Genomic DNA, 21,528 nt, shown 5'->3' with positions numbered 1-21,528 from the left:
CATGAAATAACACTTTTACAGGGGACAAACCGTCCTAATAATCTATGGAAGACATTCTAGATAGAACAATGTCAATACTTTTTTGTACATTTACAATAGAAAACGACACGTTTCTTTGTTACTACATAAAATACCTCATGTCACACCTTTTTATCTCACAATTTAATACTGACATTTTATCCCATAATTATGACTCTTTACTTCATAATTTCGATTAATCTCATAATTTCGATTTTTCTATCTCGTAATTATGACTTTTAGATCTCATAATTGACCTTTTTATCTCATCATTATCCCGTAGTTATGACTTTATCTAATAATTTCAACCTCTTTTCATTTCAAAATCTTGTGATTTTGAATTGAAATCTTATATTTGACTTTTTATTTAATAGTTTTTACTTATTTTATCAATCTTTACGTAGTTCTCATCATTATGACAATGTTTTTTACCTCATAACTGCCACTTTAGATCTCATGATTGCCTTTTCATCCCATAAATATGTGTCATTTAGACTCTTAATCTCATAATTTCTACCTTTTACTCGTTATGACTTTTGTATTTCATAATTTGGACATTTGTCTCATAACGCTGACTTTATATATCATATTTCTTTTCTCAAAAGCTCAGATTTTTGGGTACCACTTTACAATAAGACTACCCTTATAAAGGGTTTACGAATAGTTTGTAATTCAATTATTAATTAGGTTGTAAATCATTAATAAGCTTTTATAAGACATGAGATAAACAGGGCAACTGTGACCGGTTGCTTGCCAAATAGTGAGCCCACATGTATCTGTACTGCTAAATCTTATTAGAAATGTTAGTAACTCATTAATAAATGGGAATGTGTTTTAGACTTTACAATAAGGCTCCCCTTTGGCAACTATAAATGTTACTAACTCATAAATAAATGGTCATAAGAGATGCCAAGAAACATCAAGATGGAAGGGGGGGAATCAACTCAGTGAACAACAGATACCAAGGATGCTGGCTGATGAAGAAGACAGGTAGCCCATATAAGGCATCTTGCCAAATAGTGAGCCCACATGTATCTGTACTGCTAAATCTTATATTGGCTACCTAGCTTACTTCGTCTTCTTCATCAGCCAGCATCCTTGGTATCTGTTGTCAGGGTTCATACACTTTTTCACCAATGATTTTCAATGACTTCTCCATGGCCTTTACCTAATTTTCCATGACCAATATAATTACTCTTTCTCAGCGGTACCACTGAAAATGGTTTATTTGAACATGGAACAGGAAAATAAGGACTGCATATGAAACATGTTGTGCCTATCTAAAACAAATCAAATAGTAGCCTTACTAGCTTCTACACGCTAAAGCAACTAAAATCTCTCACCAGCAAAATACCTCGTCAGTTAAATGCCATTTTACGTTTCATTACTATACGATACAGTATTTATTATCATTATAGTATTACTATTTTGGCGATTAGATAAAATATAAATTATATTTGATGCAACTTTAGTTACATTTCCATAACTTTTCCAAAACGTTGGAAAAAATATTGTTTTCCATAACTTTTCCAGGGCCTGGAATTAGCATTTTGAATTTCCATGACTTTTCCAGGTTTTTAATGATCGTAAGAGCCCTGTGTTGTTCACTGAGTTGATTCTCGCGAAGTAGCCACTATAAGGCTTAGTCATCTTGCCAAATAGTGAGCCTGTGTTGATGTATGCAAACTATGTTAGAACTTGCTGTTTTTATCTCATATTTTCTAGTTTTTATCTCATAATGACTTTTCATGTGGATTTTTAGCCCAGATATATGCATTCATTAATTATAAGCAACAATGTCCCCAAATTCAGACATTTTTTATTATTATAATCAAGTTTAAAAAACATTTTCACACATCAAGGAAGATATCAGTCTTTTATATTTTATTAAGTTCCATATACATCAATATTTCTCCAGATGTAATACAAAAAAAGAAAAAGAAATCAGGTGAAAATTGGACAATTATAATCATTATTTTTTTTTACAAACAGGGCAGAAACCTTCAGATTTATCAAGTCGTCCTTCTGAGTCAGTCGATCCATTTACAATAGCTTATTACTGTTCGATCAGTAGGTCGAAGACGTTAAACCTACTGCTTTCCAACCGTCTTTCTAAACAAAAAGTGGAAAAAAGGCTAATTTAGACACTTGATGCTCAGTAAAACTCAGCTATTGTTCGTCAATATTCAAATTTCTCGTTGGAAATGTCGGATGGCCTTTTTGTTAAACAAGAAAGACAAAGAATGAAAAGACTGAGATCCCAAAAAAAAAATAAACATGGAAATATGAGAGCTCCTTAAAGAGTCTTTTCTCCGAGGTAAACCGTCTTCTGAACGCTCCTCAGTTCAGTCCCACCGATGAACACAGGTCCAAAAAAAAGGTCCCTTTCAGAGCGTCAACGCAGACCCTGAACGCAGCACGAGAATCCGTCACACAGTTCAGAAAAATAGCAGTTTTCTTGGCAAGTGCATTTGTTTTGTTGTTTGAGAAATGTGCGCTGCTTTTTTCTAAGAGACCGTGGAACACTGTAGCTTGTTGTTATGAGACCTACAGGATGTGGAGAGAGGGGAGAGTTGAGAGCCCTTCGTGATTTTTATATTTATTTCTGCGACATACACAACAACGAGGATGCAAAAGCGGAGAATCCTGCAGGAGGAAACATCTGGGAATGCCTTTATTTAGGGAGGAAATCTTCCAAACTGAGGTTGTGAAGCGCTTTGTAGTACATTTTCTTAAAATAATACTATCTAAAAATGATTGGTTTCATAATTATTTAAAACATTCAAACATACAACCGCTGTACATGATAAAAAAGTATGTACATTCAAGATCTTAACAACCAGCTCAATCAAACTCAAAGGGGATGTAACATACAAAACTTCTCATAAATATCTCTATATAATAAAATACGCAGCTTTACATATGGTTTTTGTTTTATATCCCGTAAGGTGGACACATAATCTATTGAAGCTCAGAAAATAAATACAATAAATGCATTTAAAATCCTGATTAAGACGTGAGTTATTGTTGAAAAAAAGGCCAGATTGGAGGAAATAATGAGAAGAAAGGGTCCCTTGATTGCATTTTCTGATTAAACTGATTATTATATTACCAAAAATGTGAAATTGCCGGCGTTTACATGAAAGCACATTGGTGTGTTTGTGTGTGTGTGATTTCCTTCTTAAGTTATTGTTTTTATATATAGAGAGGCCAGCATCCAGTCCAGACTGCAGCTACTTTAAGAATCTGACAATCTGTAAGAAAAGAGAGAATGGGATGGCGTAAATCAAAAAGGCATGCAGCAAAGGTGAACACACACAAATGCAACGTGACACATGATACACACGGTACACACACGATACACACGATACACACGGTACACACGATACACACAGTACACACACGATACACACGATACACACGGTACACACACGATACACACACGATACACACGGTACACGGTACACACATGATACACGATACACACGATACACACACGGTACACACACGGTACACACGGTACACACACGATACACACGATACACGGTACACGGTACACACACAATACACGATACACACACAATACACGATACACACATCTGTGAAGACCTAATGGACAGAAAGGCTCCTACATATTTCGGTCCCATTTTATCTTTTATTGGACATTTAACTTGAAAATCGAATGTTTTTCTAAATATATTTTATTGCTTATTCTTAAACTAGCTTCTTATGTTAATGAACATATTCCATATATATCTTAATTATTGGAAATGTTCTATTCTAAATTAATCTTTTATCGGAAATTCTTACTACATTTTATTAATATAAATATATACATAATGTACATATTTTTATTCTATTTTTATTTTAAAGTGGATATTTTCCTTAAAATTCTTATATTTATAAACATAATTTAATTGTATTTATTTTTAGACATTTTACCTTATTGTCTTATGTTTATATAAATATTTATTTGTATCTTTACAGCACATTTTCTTTTAAATTGAATGTAGAATTAGATGGATGAAACCCTCTTCAATGGCCACACACACATGCACACAGCACACACAGTGACATGTGACCTCTGCATTTAACCCCTTCTAGTACTAGGACTTAATGTTATTAAGTATAAAGAGAAATAAAGTATTGTTATTATAATTATATTTTATTATCTGGGTGTGAAATCGGTCTAATGTCCTCTCTGTAGGTTTGAGTCGAGCAGCAGTGACTCTCCAGGTGGATCAACGTCAGGCGCATGCCGGTGGTAAACAAATAGTTGAAAGTGAGTGATGTCATGGAGGGAGAGAGACCCAGATGTTCAGCACATGTTTTTACCTGCTGGCTTTGAAGCCTTTGAGCTTCTGAACGAAGAAGGCCTCCAGCACCTCGGCACACTGGAAGAAGGGCGTGTCGTTGGGGTTGTAGTAGCGACAGTTATCGAAGATTTTGGTCACGTCCGCCACGATCTCCGTGAGCTTCTGGTAATGTCGCTTCTGCAGACGCGTCTCCATCGTGGAGAAGTCTACGAGGGGACGGAGACACATGTGATTAAATAAATACATGTTGTTCATATCGTGGAATAAACAGCGTGGAGAAGTCTACGAGGGGACGGAGGCATACGTGATTACATTTTCTAGATTATTCATGACGTGAAATGAACAGCATGGAGTTTTTTTGTTATTTTGAGCATTTCATCAGGTCAGGAAAGGTTTGATGCATCGGACATTTGTTTTTTTAAGAAAAGGAACTCATGATGATGTCTGTGATCCAGTTCTTACCCATGGGCTCCTTGATGACGCGATAATAATCCGGAGCGTCGTGAGGATCCACCGGCTCCAGGAAAGGCCACGCCATTTTATGAGACTGTAGAAATAACAGAAAGATAACACACTTATAAGATGGAGTACCAATGAAACCAAAACCAAGAAAGGAGTAGACATTATTTGCCGAATTGACCTTGGATGAAATTGTATAAAGGATTTAAAAAAAGAGTTTTGATAAGCTCTTAAAAACAGTTAATTTTAAAGGTCACCTATCATGCTATTTTTAGGCAATAGCATAGGTCTCAGATATATACAAATATAAAAAAACATGTCTATGAAGTGTTTTGCTCAAAATACCAAACAGATCACCCATTCTAGCCATGCCTCATATCCCTCTATTTCACTTCCTGTTTCTAAAGTGCTGATTTGGGGTATAAAGCTTTAAAAATAAGAGGGGGCGGAGCTTATGCCGGCTCATGGCTAAAATGCTGCGGTGATGAAATGCAAGGACTATTAGATCAAGGATTGTTTCTGAAACAGTATGGAGCTCAAAGGCTTTCTCTCTTGCCGGTTATACCACAAGGTGAGTTCCTTTTTATTTCCTGCTTCTTCACACACATGCTCTCCAGTACAGGTTAGCTCTGAGTGTTAGCGATGCTAATGTAAACACCGACCATATTACGTCCAAAACAGTCGGGCATTGTTTCTGATAGCAACGTTTCTGATAGGGCCGTGGGTCCACATTTCAGATATTACGTCATATCGGACACAAATCTGGATCAGCTCCGTTGTACCCCCGTTTTTAGAGATTTGGGTACGGAGGGAAAGAGAGAGGGTTTTATTTTCTGACGCTGCGTGAGTTCCCTGACACACCGGGGACACATATTTATGTATAAAAGACATCAGAAAGTGCATTTTGCATGATAGGTCTCCTTTAAATCTCCCATTTTCTAAGATATTTGGGAATATGGCGTCAGGCCATTTAATAAATATGATAAGACTGTGTTGTTACAGGTCAAATTTAAGGTCATTATGTGGTTAAGTAGAGTCTGGGCAATGATTTTAGGTCATCATCATTTTGAAGTGAGAGATTATAAGTACAAAATAAATGTGCCATTAGCCGCTTTCACACCAAGTACTTTGCCGTACTTAGTTCCCAGCACTTAGTTCCCAGCACTTAGTTCCCCCATGGAACTAAGTACAGATCGCGTTCTCACCGGAATAAGTCCCTGAGGGAAGATTACGCAAATGAAGCCGCTGACGTCACTTCTTCTTCTTCTGCTTTGGATTTACTGGCAGGCCGCAAACAACTTCACGGCGTATACTGCCACCCGGGGTCCCCGGCCGGAAGTCCCCGGATTTTGGGACTGGCTTCAGTAGAAGCTGCTGGGACTCCCAGCAGCTTCTACTGAAGCCTTCAGAGTAAATCGCCAGAACACCGACACCTCCTCATCTCCACCGCTCCAATGTTTTGTTTTTTTTTGCCATAAGTTAGTCTCTCTCTGTTGGTGCGCGGGGCTAATGCTAATGCTAATAATGCTAATGCGGGCAAATACAATGGCGGCTTCACAAAACTTTTCGGAGTTTTACGGGGCGTGGTTTGCAATTCACCCAGCCAATCAGAAATTGGTACTTTTTATTGCACATTCTTACTTCTAACTTCTTGTGTTTGTATATATATTTTAAATAGCCGAAAACACAAGTATAGAAAAAGTTGAGTGAGTTTTATTCTAATATTTATTTCGGTTAAACAAGGATTTTTTTTAATCAAATATTGCTCTTCCTGCAATTTGAATATTGCACTAAACCATGTTGTGATTTGGGAAAAACTAAGTATTAACTGTGCAGCCTTACTCTGTAGTAGCGACAGCCGGACAGACATTATTTCTCTCCGTACCTGTAAGGAGCGCAGTATTCTCTTCAGCCCCTCGTAGTCCTTGTCGGTGAGCGGCGTGAGGACCGTCATGGCGTCCTCGGTGGACTGGCACTGCGGACACACGTACAGATCGATGTGCGTGGCCTCGCTCTGAAGGATCCCCACGCAGCGCCCGTGGTACCAGTTCTGACAGCGGTCGCACCCGATGTAGAACCTGAGGGAGAAATCAGAAGAGGGTTATAACAAGCCCCCAGGAAGTGTTTTGCACTCTGAGGAAAATATTCCTAGTGGCCAAACGGCGGTAAGGTAAGTGAACATAACTGTGAACATTCATAAACACACCTCCGCTCCTCAAAGACTGCTATTTGACCTGCATCCTTTGGTCACTATAACCTTTATGAACACACAGTTAGAAATACACTACATTCATACAGTTTTGTACATTTAACGTGTTTAGACTGTAAGTGTAAATATGCACATTGACATTGAATGTTATCTCGTTGCACTGTCATCACTATTCTATTCTAAGGTACGTTTATTTATAAAGCACAAGTTTGTTCCATTTTTGGGAAGCTAAAAAACTAAAAGCAGCTTCGAAGTGTTTGGTTCTGAGCTGGGGAACAATAACCGCGTTCACACCCGAGTACTTTTCCCCGTACTTTTCCCTTTTAGTTCCGACAGTTCCTGGGATTTTGCGTTCACACCAAAAAGAGAACTTAGTTCATGAGAACTTTTACCCCCATTTTTAGTCCCTGCTAGAGAGGTGGGACTTTCCTGGGAGAAATAAGTTCCAATTTCTGATTGGCTGGGCGGATTGCAAACCACGCCCCGTAAAACTTTGAAAGGTTTTGTGAAGCCGCCATTGTATTTGCTCGCATTAGCATTATTAGCATTAGCCCCGCGCACCAACGGAGAGAGACTAACTTATGGCAACACAAAAAAAAACATGGGAGCGGTGGAGATGAGGAGGTGTCGGCGTTCTGGCGATTTACTCGGAAGGCTTCAGTAGAAGCTGCTGGGAGTTCCAGCAGCTTCTATCAGCGGATCATTTGGGTATTTTTCTTTCCTTTAACAGACAAATTGTTCTGTACTTTGTTGAACCTGTTCACCATGGCCTTTGACCCCTAACCTATCACAGTCCCCCTGCTTCCACTCCTACTTATTTCATTTTTTGTTATTATTTGCCCCTTTTGATTGTTTGTTTACCATGTAAAGCGGCCTTGGGTCCCTTGAAAGGCGCTATACAAATGTAATCTACTTCTACTAATGTGCTGAAAGTGCCACGTCTGCAAAAAGCGGCAAATAAAAAGATTTTGAAGCAAACAAAGGTTCCCCCTGCTGTGAGTGTATACGTACTGTGATTCGTCGTAGGGAGTCCTGCAGATGCAGAACAGCTCCTCCTCGGTGCTCTCTCCCTCCTGACCTCGTTTACAGGCGTCACAAACAAAGTCCTCCAGCTTCTTGGCTTCTTTCTCCGTGATGCCCACACAGGCTCCGTGGAACCAGTTGGAGCAGAGGTCGCAGCCGATGTAGAACCTGAGAGGAGGAGGAGGGACTTTAGAGCCTTTACTTACATTAAAGCAGAAACACTGGGGTCTTTAAAATACTATAATACGTTACTTAAAAGTGTTAGGCCCTGTAATGTTGTTCTATAGGTTTGTGTGCATGTAAATGGGAGTGCACCAAGATTTAAAACGTCTTGGGAAGAGGTAACATTTATGATAGGAGAGATTTTATCATTGCAGTTAATCGTGGAACCCTTTTGTTAAAAGAACTAAACCCAAGGAAGCCAGAACAAATCTTTTTAAATGTATGTCTGCTACAGGCAAAAGCACTTTCATGAAAACATTTAAACCGTCCAAGTATTGGTAAACGGTTAAAAGAACTGTCTCCATGGGTCTCGTTAGAGAAAATAACATATTCAATTAAAGGAAAACAAGAACTATTCAACAAAGTACGGGGCCCTTTCCTTAACTATCTAACACGAGGATCTAGAGCAGGGATGGGCAAATGGCGGGGAAACACTCACAAGAAACACCGGCTGTTCTTATGCCTGCTGTGACGTTAACTTGCCGCTTGTAATTATGCCGTTATAAGCTTAAAGGTTGTATTTATCATCTGAATTTGGTGAAACGAGTTTAATATTCTAAAAACCAAGACTTTGTTTATTTGAAATCAGATGAAAACAAACTGTCACGGACCCTGCCGTGTTATCTATGATTACTAGAGCGGCGAAGTCCCTCCCTTTCCGGGGACCTCCATGGGACCTTATTTCGGAGAAGTCAATGGAGAGAGAAAGATTATCTTTGGATCCCGTTTGAATTGTGCCACGAATTACACATATGATGTTTGTCAATTTAAAAGATAATTTTACAAGTCAAAAAAATAAAAATCTGTGGTAAAACTGTGAAGTAACACTTTTTGTTGTGTGAAACCGCTCAATGAACTACATCTCCCGTCTCGCAGCACACACCAAGACGGCCGTCACGTTGGCACATTTCACTTCTTTCTTTCAGAATGAGGCGGAAAGTATTAAAAGAGGTGAAAATCACTCCAAGTCTGGGCATGTTGAGAGCTGTACATACACACAAGGGGAGTTAGTCGGTTCCTAAGAGCCAGCATGCGGGACCGGGACTCTGGGATTTGTAGTCTTTCTAGATGCGTATTTTTCATAGTCTTATATTTCAACAGTTTTACGACAAACTGTGACTTTTTTTTACATGGAAATGATTATTTAAGATTGACAAACATCATATGTGTAATTCATGGCGGGATCGAAAGATAATCTTTCTCTCGGCGCTGAGGAACAGCAGAGTGCGGGTTGACAGGTGCCTGTATGGAGGTGTGTGGCGCAGTGGACTAGTGCGTTGGTGTTGGGATCAGGGGGTCACAGGTTCAAACCCCACTGCAGTCAGCATGTCGTTGTGTCCCTGAGACACTTCACCCCAAATTGCTCCTGTGGGGATTGTCCACAGTATTGAGTATGTAAGTCGCTTTGGATAAAAGCGTCTAACAAGTAACATGTCATGTAATGTGTGGACATTCCCCTTATTGTGCGTCAGCAGAGGCTACAAGTGTCTTAGGTTCAAGTTAGACAATTAATGTCTGGGTTAGTGTTCATGACTTCATGTTTATGTCATCTTAATGTTTAATCTTGATGCACACACATTTTCCGTGCTTTCCAATAGTTTAAAATAGTTTTATTCCACTGTTAAATAACCTGTTCAATACAAACATGCCACTTGTAAAAATTAAATCACATTTCTGTGAACTGATATTTGTTTAGTGAGCTTATTAGAGGATGTTCCCTGAAAGAAGTGTCAATGAAGATGTCCGACTTAGTATATTTGTTAATAATTACAATACATGGAATTTGTGTGTGTGCGTGTGTGTGTTCCAAGTGAATCTGCGGCCCCCTGGTGGCCAGTTCATACATGATGTGGCCCCCACCACCATCCAAGTTGCCCATCCCTGCTCTAGAGAGCACTCTGGGTCAGCTAATTGGAGATGATTAATGTTCCTCTGCTGGAGGAAGGATGGAAGCCTTTCATATACATGCTTGTGTAGTTCCTTACTTAGCCTACCAACATGTTTGTGTAGTTCATTGAATGTGTTTGTGACTTTTAATGTACTTCATTACGTCATGTCTTGTGGATGTTTGTGTCCTGTCTTATATATTGTCTATACATGCTAAAAACAATAAAGAAAGTGTTACGGTCTGCACAGGCTGAAATCCCTGTGTTGGCTCCAGAGGGAGTTTCTCTCTCACACACTACTTTAAAGTGGACCTATCATGCTATATTTGAATAATATAGTGTAGGACCATACCTATATAAGGCATATTTATACTTTTTTTTTTTCAAAATACTAAACAGATCATGCATTTTAGCCATGCCTCATTTTGCTCAATTTGAAAAATGTTAGATCTGTTTTAGCAAGGGCTGATTCAGTGAGAACAGCACCATCTAGAGGCCTGGCATATGTACTACAGCGTCTCCAGCGCTTTCAAACGGCAATGGCCGTGGCTGTCTCCTCCTGATTGGTGGAGTTGGCCCAATAGCCGTAGCGCCACCGTCCTGACGTCAGGACAGTGTTCAAATCTGGATCAGTTTTTATCAGATCCGTTGCAGCCCCTTTTTTAGAGATTTGGGTATGGAGGAAAATAGAGAGGGTTGTGTTTTCTGACACTTGGTGAGTTCCCTGGAACACCGGGAACACATATTCATGTATAAAAGACGTACAAAAGTGCATTTTGCATGATAGGTCCCCTTTAAGTACAGTACTCGTTTTAAAGTGCTTCCCCAACTGACTGCTGGCACTTCACTCACTTGGACTCGTCGTACGCCGTCTTGCACACGCAGTACAGTTTGGGCTCCTTCTTGTGATCCTTGGAGGAAGACGAGGGCTTCTTCTTCTTCTTGTGTTTGTCTCTGTCTTTGTCTCTGTCCTGATCTTTGTCCTTCTCTTTGTCCCGGTGTCTGTCCCTCTCCTTCTCCATCTCCCCTTCTCTGTCTTTATCTTTCTCTCTACAGAGTTCCCGATCTTTCTCTCGCTCTTTCTCCCGCTCTTTATCTCGCTCTTTCTCCCGCTCTTTCTCCCGCTCTTTCTCCCGATCTTTTTCCCGCTCTTTCTCCCGCTCTTTGTCCCGCTCCCGTTTCTTCTCCTTGTCGTGATGCCGGTCTCTGATCCGGTTCCTGTCTTTGTCCCGCTCTTCCTCTCGTTTACGTTTGTGTGAGGAAGAGGAGGAGGAGGTGGGGGAGGGGTGTGCGCTGTGGGAGGAATGTGAGGAGTGATGAGTGGAGTGTGAGGAGGTGTGTGAGGGAGTGTGTGAGGAGGAAGTGTGTGAGGAGGAGTGTGAGGCGGCGGCGGCCTTCACTGTGGCTGCAGCCGCCTGAGTGATGGCCGCTCTCGCCTTCTCCTTCTCCTTCTGCAGCCGAGCGATGTCCCGCCTCAGCTCCTCCTGAGGAACACACAATGTTTAGTATCTCCTCTCTAAATGTTACGCCTCTGGCCAAGAGGGCAGCATGGACAAAGTTACAACAAATGAACACAAAACAATACAGCTGTCCTAAAACACAAATGAAATGGCACGTTAAACAGTCAATATGCAAATAAAAGGGAGATTGACGGCCCGTCCACACAGCAGCGTTAAAAAAATCTTGGAACGCTTCTGCCCATTCACTTTGAATGGGGTGACGTCACTTTGCCTCACTTTTCGCCGAACTGCATTGTGGGAAGCAGAGCGGAGATTTTCAGGATTCAAAGTTGAGCAATGTTCAACTTTTGAAGCTGAGGTGGAAGCGTCAGCCAATCAAATCCTGTGTATGCAAATCTGACAGTTCAAGCTCTAGCCAATCAAACGGCGTGTAAGCTGGGAGAGACATACCGCCGGTCATTTCCTCATATTCCAAAAAATGGAGGAGAAATTAGCGGTAGCGAATCAATCACCCGGTGCTTTATGACCAGTCCCTATTTACCTACCGGGATACAAACCGGAGGAGCCAGGCATGGAGGGAGGTGGCAGAGACAGTGGTAGGTTTTCGCCTGTTTGGGGAGTTTATATCCAGTTTACTTCGGGCTTTTTTGCTTCGTATGTCGCGGGCGGGAGATTCATGTGATTGGTTGTTGGTCGCGTTGCTCGCAAAGAATCCCCAAGCTTCAGATACGCCCACCTCCAAGATTTTTTTAACGCTGCTGTGTGGACGCCGTGATAGAAAGCCCACTCGTTGATATGATACGTTTGCATGTTGATTTTATTATACGTTTTGTTCCTTAATGCTAGCGGTGATTTGCTCCGATATATGTGGGGGATTTTCATGTTTGCAATCCGGCGATTTCTTTACTGTTACGGTGGATATTAAGACTGTTGGGAAAATCCTGAATGTCCTCTTTCCCAACTGTAGCTGTGTACATGACAGGATGTATGATTACCTAGAAGAGCATCAGGACTGTTTGAGGCATATGATAGCTATGTGATTAACATGATGATTCAGCCTCTATGGAGATAGACATATGACAAGCATGCTCATTTCTGACGTGGAGCTAATCTGAAGTAAACATTGAATACTGCTTTCTATTCCTCCATCTTGTGACTGTGTAACTCCCTCTCTTGGATATCAGCATGTGAAGGACACTGTTCAGGAACTAGTTGATGCTCTGTATGTGATGACTACTTCCATTCTGGAGAGGATCACAGATACATGGATCCTGAGATTGAAGCTCAAGCCGGGGACGAGTGATTATTAACATTTTGAAGTATTCAGAAAAAGTCAGAATTTTTTGATTTTCAGAAGTCAGAATTTTTTAGAAAAAGTCAGAATTTAGAGAAAAAGTAAGAATTCTGAGAAAAAGTCATAATTCTGAGAAAAAGTCAGAATCTTGAGATTTTGAGAAAAAGTCAGAATTTTTGAGAAAAAGTCAGAATCTTGAGATTTTGTGAAAAAGTCATAATTTTGAGAAAAAGTCATAATTTTGTGAAAAAGTCATAATTTTTGAGAAAAAGCCACAATTTTTGAGAAAAAGTCAGAATTCTGAGAAAAAGTAAGAATTTAGAGAAAAAGTAAGAATTCTGAGAAAAAGTAAGAATTCTGAGAAAAAGTCAGAATCTTGAGATTTTAAGAAAAAGTCACAATTTTGAGAAAAAGTCATAATTTTGTGAAAAAGTCATAATTTTTGAGAAAAAGCCATATTTTTGGAGAAAAAGCCATAATTTTTGAGAAAAAGCCAGAATTTTTTAGAAAAAGTCAGAATTTTTGAGAAAAAGTCAGAATTCTGAGAAAAAGTCAGAATTTTACTCTGTAAAGCCTTTTGGGCTGCATCAAGCATGAAAGGGGCTATATAAATAAAGTTGATTATATTAATAACACCCTGTAATCCCACTTCCTGTCCAGATGCTGGAGGCTTTCCGCTGAGATATCGTTGCTTTATGTAGATATTTAGGCATCATATGAGAGCGATAGTTCAGAGCGTGCTCACCTGGACTTGCAGCTGCAGCTCTTTGTCCAGCAGCGCTCTCTTCTTCAGGATCTCCGCCTTCAGCTGCTCTTTGTGTTTGTACAGCAGCGCCGTCAGCTTGGAGGCGTTCTGTTTGGAGCGTTTCTGCTCCACCACCTCCTCCTTCTTCCTCTTCTTGGCCGCCTGCTTCTCGTCCTTCTCCATCTTGTCCAGAATGAACTTCATCACCTGGTTGCACACGATCATCCTGAAAACAAGAGGGGAGGCAGAGGCATTGGTGATCAGCTGGTGGAGGGAAACGCAGTGAAATATAACCCCTGAAATACACACTTTGTTTTACAATATATCAGGCTCTGAGCACCGTCAACGTGGGGTTTGAATCCAAAGAGTTTAATAATAATAATAATAATAATAATACATGTGATTTATATAGCGCTTTTCCTGGTGCTCAAAGCGCTTTACAAGCAAGTAAAGAAGGAAAATAACAACAAAAGTAAAAAGGGCTAAGCTAGGTGGAATAAGGGCGAGGGGTTAGTGGAGTAGGAGCAGGGTATAAGCAGGAATCCTGAAGTAAAATGTAAGACCTTTTAAGACCTTTTTTAAGACCCTTTCCATACATGTTAAGACCTCATCGCCACTTTGAGTTTTAACCGGTTACCTTGGCGACACACTTTACCTCACATTGACTATATACAGTATTGATTGTCCTTCCTCCTTATCTTCCAACCATTTGGACGCAGACTTGCATTTCCCCATAACCATGTTGTTTAACAACCGGCGTAAACGGAGCTCCACGCTATCAAGCAGTGAGCGTGCGATGTCCTGTTCAGATGACGTCAAATCCAACGGGATGCCATCAATAAACTACACAGAATCACACTATGTAGAATCGGAGGGATGAAACCCCACAGCAGACACAGTGAAATGTGTTCTCTGTATTTAACCCATCCCAGTACCAGGAGTCTACTAGGAGCAGTGGGCAGCTATTGTACAGCGCCCGGGGCGCAATGGGAGTGGGGGGGGAAGGGGGATGTCCGGTGCCTTGCTCAAGGGCACCACGGCAGGGCAGGAGGTGAACTGGGACCTCTCCAAGTAGCAGTCCATACTCCATATTTTGGTCTGTTCGGGGACTTGAACCGGCGACCCTACGGCTCCCAGTCCAAGCCCCTACTGACTGAGCCACTGCCACTACACACCTACGCAATGATTACATTCAGGCAGACTGTAGAATACCTCTTTGGACAATTTATATACTTATTGAAAACAAGCTACAAAATGTAACACCTTGGAAAATGCCGTTTAATACTTTTTAATAGCCTTAATTTTCGCTAAATTGATTTATCAACTTTTAATACTTTTTAAGACCCTGAGGAGTGAAAAGGTGAGTTTTGAGGGATTGTTTGAATGACGTTATGATCATTATTAATCCCTAAATGATATATTATTCATACTATATATGAATATATTGTACATACTTGTGCTTCAAGATACACATCTATTTTATTAAATAAAAAAACATGCCTCATTGTCCGTTTTTATATTTCTTTTTTACGTAAGGAAATAAAAAACAGTTGAAAAAATTAAAATATTAGTATATTTAGAAGAAAGGCAGTGAAAATACTACATTTGTAACACACTGCAACACACACTTTGTTTTACAATTGATCAGTTTCTGAGCACTGACAATGTGAGGTTGTAGGAGCCTATTGAAATCCAAAAAGATATGATTGTTATTATTCCCTAAGTTAATCATAGACTTGAGGGCCTAAAGGAGGAGGCGTGTGGCGCAGTGAGTTAGTGCGTTGGTGATCGGATCAGGGGGATCAGGGGAGCACAGGTTCAAACCCCACTGCAGTCAGCATGTCGTTGTGTCCCTGAGACACTTCACCCCAATTTGCTCCTGTGGGGATTGTCAAAGTCGCTTTGGATAAGAGCGTCTAACAAGTGACATGTAATGTGTTCAAATACTTGGTGAAAATGTTTGTTTCCAGTGCTTGCATGCATGGGCGCGGCAAAATGGCTCTACAGGAACGCAGCCCCTATAGTTGTGCATGTCCTACATGTATGAGATTTGGTGGGTGTGTGTAACATGTGGAGAGGACAACAAAACTATATTGGAGCGTGACTGTAAACCCAACAGGAAGTCGGGCACTTTGAGTTTTATGGCGTTTCTTGAACATTTTAGGGTGCAGCATCCTACAGATTTCATCCTATCGCCTTTAAAATGAGTCAGTTAGTCAGTATGATCTAATTGTGCTTTTCCACTGCAGGGCCTCGCACGGCTTAGTATGGTATAGTTAGGCCTTGGTAGGCCAGGCTCACTTTATGCTGCGTTTCCATTACAGTTTAGGAACTGGGGCAGTAACTATAGTAACGCAGTGTAGGCGGAGCCGTGACGTCATCTTCAATGCGAAACACAAAACCAACATCAGCCGTTAGCTGTTAGCACTCAGAGCTCACAGCTCCTCATATCTGTTCAGAAACTAGACAGAAGTTAAACAAGTACAAACCACAGACTGCCTGTGTCATGGAGAATACAGTCGCTGCTTTATTTATGTCTGTATAGGCCGTTGTTGTGAGTGTGGACGGTCGGAGCATATACTGCGTTAGCTTAGCCAAGCTCCATTTAGAAAACACGCATTTTAAAAGGTTTTTCGCCTGCCGTCTGTCTGCAGACTTGACAAAGCATTAATTCATGGTTTTTACTAACCGGTATCAGTATGTTGTTACTTCGGCATCATTTTGAAACGTGTATTACAATTAAATCACGGTCAAATATGTTCATTTTGTTGTAGTTGCCAGCGATTCTCTCACTAGTTTAGCATACTCAGCCCGGTTGTTGGCCCGGAAAGAACCTGGATGTTGGAGAGCCAGAAAACGGTGAAAAAGTACCCGCTAGCCGGAACTACGCCTAGTGGAAACGCAACCAAAAACGGGCCGGGCACGGCACGGCACGCTTAAACCGCGCTGTAGTGGAAATGCACCATAAATGTCCCCCTAAATTCTCCATCAAACATTACTGCAACTTCACTACTGTTATATGATTACTCACGTAATAACGCTGCTGCTTATTTTACCTTGCATATATACTTATTTGATTTGTATGTACTTGCCTCTTTATTTAATATTTGAGTCTATACTTTCTATAGTGTCGAACTGTTGCTGTAATAAAGTACATGCCCTCGCTGTGGGAGGAATAAAGTGTGTGTTCCTCATACCTCTGGTTCTCCTCTCTTTCGGCGGCAGCGAGGCTTTTCTTCTGCTTCAGCTGCTCGGCCGAGGAACTCTGCTTCACCACCACCGCCGCCTGACACACACACACACACACACACACACACACACACACACACACACACACACACACACACACACACACACACACACACACACACACACACACACACACACACACACACACACACACACACACACACACACACACACACACACACACACACACACACACACACACACCACACACACACACACACACACACACACACACACACACACACACACACACACACACACACACCACACACACACACACACACACACACACACACACACACACACACACACACACACACACACACACACACACACACACACACACACACACACACACACACACACACACACACACACACACACACACACAAAATAAAAAAAGTTAAAATTATATAATATTTAAAAAAAATTAAACTCATAAGTAAAAAAAATACAATTAATATAATTTTCTAGCTATTATTTTCTTTTACAGACTAAGTCATTATATCCCCATAAATGGTTATATTTATTAGAATAGCGGACCCTAATATATATAATTGCTATATTTATATATCAGTATTTATTCAGAAATGTCTCCATATTACCCGTCTTACTTTCTGTAAATATTAAAAATGTCTACCTCCTGTAAGAAACTGTAAATATTGTTAGTTGTTGTTTCCCACCTGTTTCTGGACCCCCTCCCCCGCCGGGCTCACAGCCTGCAGGTTCTGGTTCTGGTCCTTCTGCTTCCCCTCCTGCTGTTTCTTCTTCTTTGGTTTATGTGGGATCCTCTGCAGCTCCTGGACGCTCGCCGGCGCCTGGATGGTCACCAAGTTCTGGATCTGGTGGTTCTGGATCTGGTGGTTCTGAATCTGGTGGTTCTGGGTCGGCTGCTGCTGGATCTGTAGGTTCTGAATCTGGTGGTTCTGGGTCTGCTGCTGCTGGATCTGGATGGGCAGCTGCAGTTTGATCTGCTGCGGTACCGCTCCACCCTGCTGCTGGGCCTGGATCTGGATCTGGGCCTGGATCTGAGCCGCCACGTGGGGGGGAAGAGCGGAGAGGAGCTGCACCGGCTGCTGGAGGCCCGGTACTGTGATCAGCTGGTGCCTGAGGGGGGACTGGACTTGCACCTGGGTCTGGTTCTGAGGCTGGAACTGGACCTGGGTCTGGTTCTGAGGCTGGAACTGGACCTGGAGCTTTGCTTGGACTTGAGGTTGGGCTTGGATCTGAATCTGCTGCTGCTGGACCTGGTTCTGCTGCGGGGACTGGACTTGGAACTGGGTTTGGATTTGAGTTTGGACCTGGGGTTGCTGCTGCTGCTGGACTTGGAACTGGGTTTGGATTTGAGTTTGGACCTGTGGTTGCTGCTGCTGCTGCTGGACTTGGAACTGGGTTTGGATTTGAGTTTGGACCTGGGGTTGCTGCTGAACCTGGCTCTGTTGCTGGAACTGGATCTGAACCTGGGGATGGAGCTGGTTCTGGGCCTGAGTTTGGACCTGCTGCTGTTGAGCCTGGGGTTGAAACGAAGCCTGTATCTGCGGGTGGTACTGAGGCTGGACCCGGGTCTGGACCTGGGGCTGAAACTGGACCTGAGGCTGGAGGTTCTGCGTCTGCGTTTGAGGCGTGAACTGAACCCGGACCTGGCTGTGGTTCTGGGCTTGTGCTTGGGCCTGAATGTGTTGCACTTGGGCGAACGGTTGGACCTGGATCTGGGCCCTGATCTGGTTCTGGATCTGGTTCTGGCGCTGGGGGGAGAGAGGAGTCTGGATCTGGATCTGGTTCTGGCGCTGGGGGGAGAGAGGAGTCTGGATCTGAGGCTGTGAGGGTCTGACAGCAGGGAGGCCCATGTGGACCTGAACCGCTGAGAGGGGGATCTGAGAGACTGGGATCTGAGAGAGCTGCTGCACTGAGACCACAGCAGGGAGTCCTGGGGGAGGGGGCTGAGACAGGGCGGGGGCGGGGAGGTTCTGAGGCTGATGGACCAGGGTCTGAGACAAGGTCGGGGTCCAGACCTGGTGCTGAGCCGTCCTAAGATCCGCCAGAGCTGCAGCAGGAAGGGGAAGAGAAGCATCAACAGACACATGAGTAAACACAGCAGCTTTCAAAGGCCGTGTAATCCTGATGTACTGAAGTGCTGTATGAACACATTTGACATTATTTTTTTCACTACTTTTTACTAAAGATTACAGTTTTGTATATAAGTGTATATTTTTTGGTATATTGTATCTTATTTTTAAAATACATTTCTCCAAAATTTACACTTTTTATTAAAATATTTCGTACATTTTTTTTAATTTAATTTTCTTCAGATTTTCATTTTGTATTAACACATTGTATATAACTTGTTTGAATTATTTAAACATTTTTAACTGTTTATTTCAATTATTTTAACTTTTAAATTGTTTTATTTAACTAGATTTTCTCGTACATTAGGATGCATAATTCTAATGTCAAAGATAAAAACACAGTTTGCTCTGGATGTGTGTTTCTCGTGTTCCTTACCTGGCACTGAGGGTGTTGTAGCGGTGGCGGTGACGGGGGTGACCACAGCAGCATGAAGAGGAACATGAAGGGGGATCTGGATCTGAGTCAGACCCCCTGGGGAGGGGGCTAAAATCTGTGTGGAAACAACACCTAAAACTGGGGAGGAAATGGGGGCGAGAGCTGGGGTCGGGACTCTGACCGGAGAGGGAAGAGAGGCGGACGCTGGGATCTGAAGCGAGTTTGTAGATACAGCCATTTGGGGGGAGGTTTTGATTAAAGTCGGGGCTAAAGAAGGGGCGGGGCTTAACACATGTGTCTGGATGTGGGGTGCAACTTGTCCCGGGACAGGGAGCGAAACTGCAGTTTGTGCAGGGAAAACCCCCGAAGAGAGGGTGGAGATTTGAGTCATTGCTGGGGAGGGAATAGGGTGGGGGAGGGAAGTGGGTGAGGATATCTGAGACGCCATTTTGTTCTGCATGGGAGCCAAACTCGGCATTTGTGTCGGGACAGGAAGAGGGGCGACCATTTTTGTTTGTGTCAGGGACGAGGGGGTGGTTTGGCTTTGAGGCGGCATTTGAGGGGTGGTAGTGGGTGAGGATGATGGGGGGACGGGGGTGAAGAGGAACCGCTGCACCTGGCCGTTGGGCATGGCCGCCTGCATGAGCTGCTGCCCGGGGCTGGGGACCACCGTCACCCCCTGGGGGAGGATCTGTAACTGCCCCTGGGTCTGCCCCTGACCCTGGATCACCACCGTCAGACCAGGGTTCCCCCCCTAAAGAGGAGAGAGGGAGAGAGATGCATTTAACTTAGAAATCCAAGGGAGAGAAGAAGAAGTTTGAGTTGATGCGATAGACGTGTGTCTCACCTGAGCGCCCTGTGTGAGCTGCAAGAGTTGAGCCATGGTGAGTTTAACCTGACCCTGCTGGGGTCTGCTGGGCTGGGGGGGGGCAGGCGTCTGTCCGGGGGTTGGGGGGGCCGGACCTGCTGCTCTCTGAGGGGTCTGCAGGGGGGCGGAGCCAGTCTGCTGAGGCTGGCCTGGAGGAGAGGAGGGAGAATGTTTTATTAACCCTACAAAGCTAAAGGAGGCTAATGTTGGGCTATAAAGGAAAGACAGCACGGTCACATGACTTCACGTCACCACCGCTAAGCTAAAGGTGGCTAATGTTGGGCTATAAAGGAACTACAGCACGGTCACATGACTTCATGTTATCACCGCTAAGCTAAAGGTGGCTAATGTTGGGCTATAAAGGAACTACAGCACGGTCACATGACTTCACGTTATCACCGCTAAGCTAAAGGTGGCTAATGTTGGGCTATAAAGGAACTACAGCACGGTCACATGACTTCACGTTATCACCGCTAAGCTAAAGGTGGCTAATATTGGGCTATAAAGGAACTACAGCACGGTCACATGACTTCACGTCACCACCGCTAAGCTAAAGGCGGCTAATGTTGGGCTATAAAGGAACTACAGCACGGTCACATGACTTCACATCACCACCGCTAAGCTAAAGGTGGCTAATGTTGGGCTATAAAGGAACTACAGCACGGTCACATGACTTCACGTCACCACCGCTAAGCTAAAGGTGGCTAATGTTGGGCTATAAAGGAACTACAGCACGGTCACATGACTTCACGTCACCACCGCTAAGCTAAAGGCGGCTAATGTTGGGCTATAAAGGAACTACAGCACAGTCACATGACTTCACGTCACCACCGCTAAGCTAAAGGAGGCTAATGTTGGGCTATAAAGGAACTACAGCTTATGCTAAACCACCTAAATCAAAATTTGAATAAATGTGGGAAACCTCATTACAACATACATTTAAATTAATTTAGCAATACATGATTCATCCTTCTTTTTACCCTGATTAATGCCTTCTGTAAGACAGTGTTTTTTATCAGTAAATATATGCATTTTCTTGCATTAAACAGTGAGAAGCAAATACAAGACTGTGTTGCAACATGGTCTAAGGCATGAGCCACGAAGACCTTAATTTTCTAATAGATATTATAGTGTGAAAGATCACCTTGCTGAGCCAACGCTGGACTCCTGAGCATCGCTGCGCCCGCAGCCGTAGCTGGTGAAGGTGTGGTGCCGGATTGGATTTGACCTACTGTTGTGACTGTCTGAAACACAAAGCCATAAAGATAAAATCTTCA

At 42.5% G+C, this 21,528-nt stretch overlaps 1 protein-coding gene across 2 annotated transcripts in view; it reads right to left on the bottom strand.

Moving 5' to 3' along the window:
- Nucleotides 1-1,887: 1,887 nt before the first annotated feature.
- The window catches only part of LOC117479972 (nucleosome-remodeling factor subunit BPTF-like), a 53,801-nt gene continuing 34,160 nt past the window's right edge, over nt 1,888-21,528 (bottom strand). Inside the window, exons 19-31 of one of the 2 annotated variants that reach the window (XM_034127076.1) lie at nt 21,396-21,495; nt 20,231-20,400; nt 19,384-20,137; nt 18,294-18,925; nt 17,565-18,236; nt 16,830-16,918; nt 13,633-13,858; nt 10,986-11,617; nt 8,014-8,193; nt 6,679-6,871; nt 4,797-4,881; nt 4,354-4,540; nt 1,888-3,272 (exon numbers count right to left, since the gene is read on the bottom strand). In XM_034127076.1, coding sequence (XP_033982967.1) covers nt 3,257-3,272; nt 4,354-4,540; nt 4,797-4,881; nt 6,679-6,871; nt 8,014-8,193; nt 10,986-11,617; nt 13,633-13,858; nt 16,830-16,918; nt 17,565-18,236; nt 18,294-18,925; nt 19,384-20,137; nt 20,231-20,400; nt 21,396-21,495 — 3,936 coding nt within the window. In that variant the 3' untranslated portion in view covers nt 1,888-3,256. Of the gene's footprint in view, nt 3,273-4,353; nt 4,541-4,796; nt 4,882-6,678; nt 6,872-8,013; nt 8,194-10,985; nt 11,618-13,632; nt 13,859-16,829; nt 16,919-17,564; nt 18,926-19,383; nt 20,138-20,230; nt 20,401-21,395; nt 21,496-21,528 lie in introns of both variants that reach the window. The other variant, XM_034127075.1, reaches the window with a different exon arrangement.

This window comes from Trematomus bernacchii, unplaced genomic scaffold (assembly GCF_902827165.1).
Source record: "Trematomus bernacchii unplaced genomic scaffold, fTreBer1.1, whole genome shotgun sequence".
In the NCBI taxonomy this organism is placed as follows: domain Eukaryota; kingdom Metazoa; phylum Chordata; class Actinopteri; order Perciformes; family Nototheniidae; genus Trematomus; species Trematomus bernacchii.
Note: the sequence above shows the minus strand (reverse complement) of the source record. Positions and strands in the feature narration are given on the sequence as shown.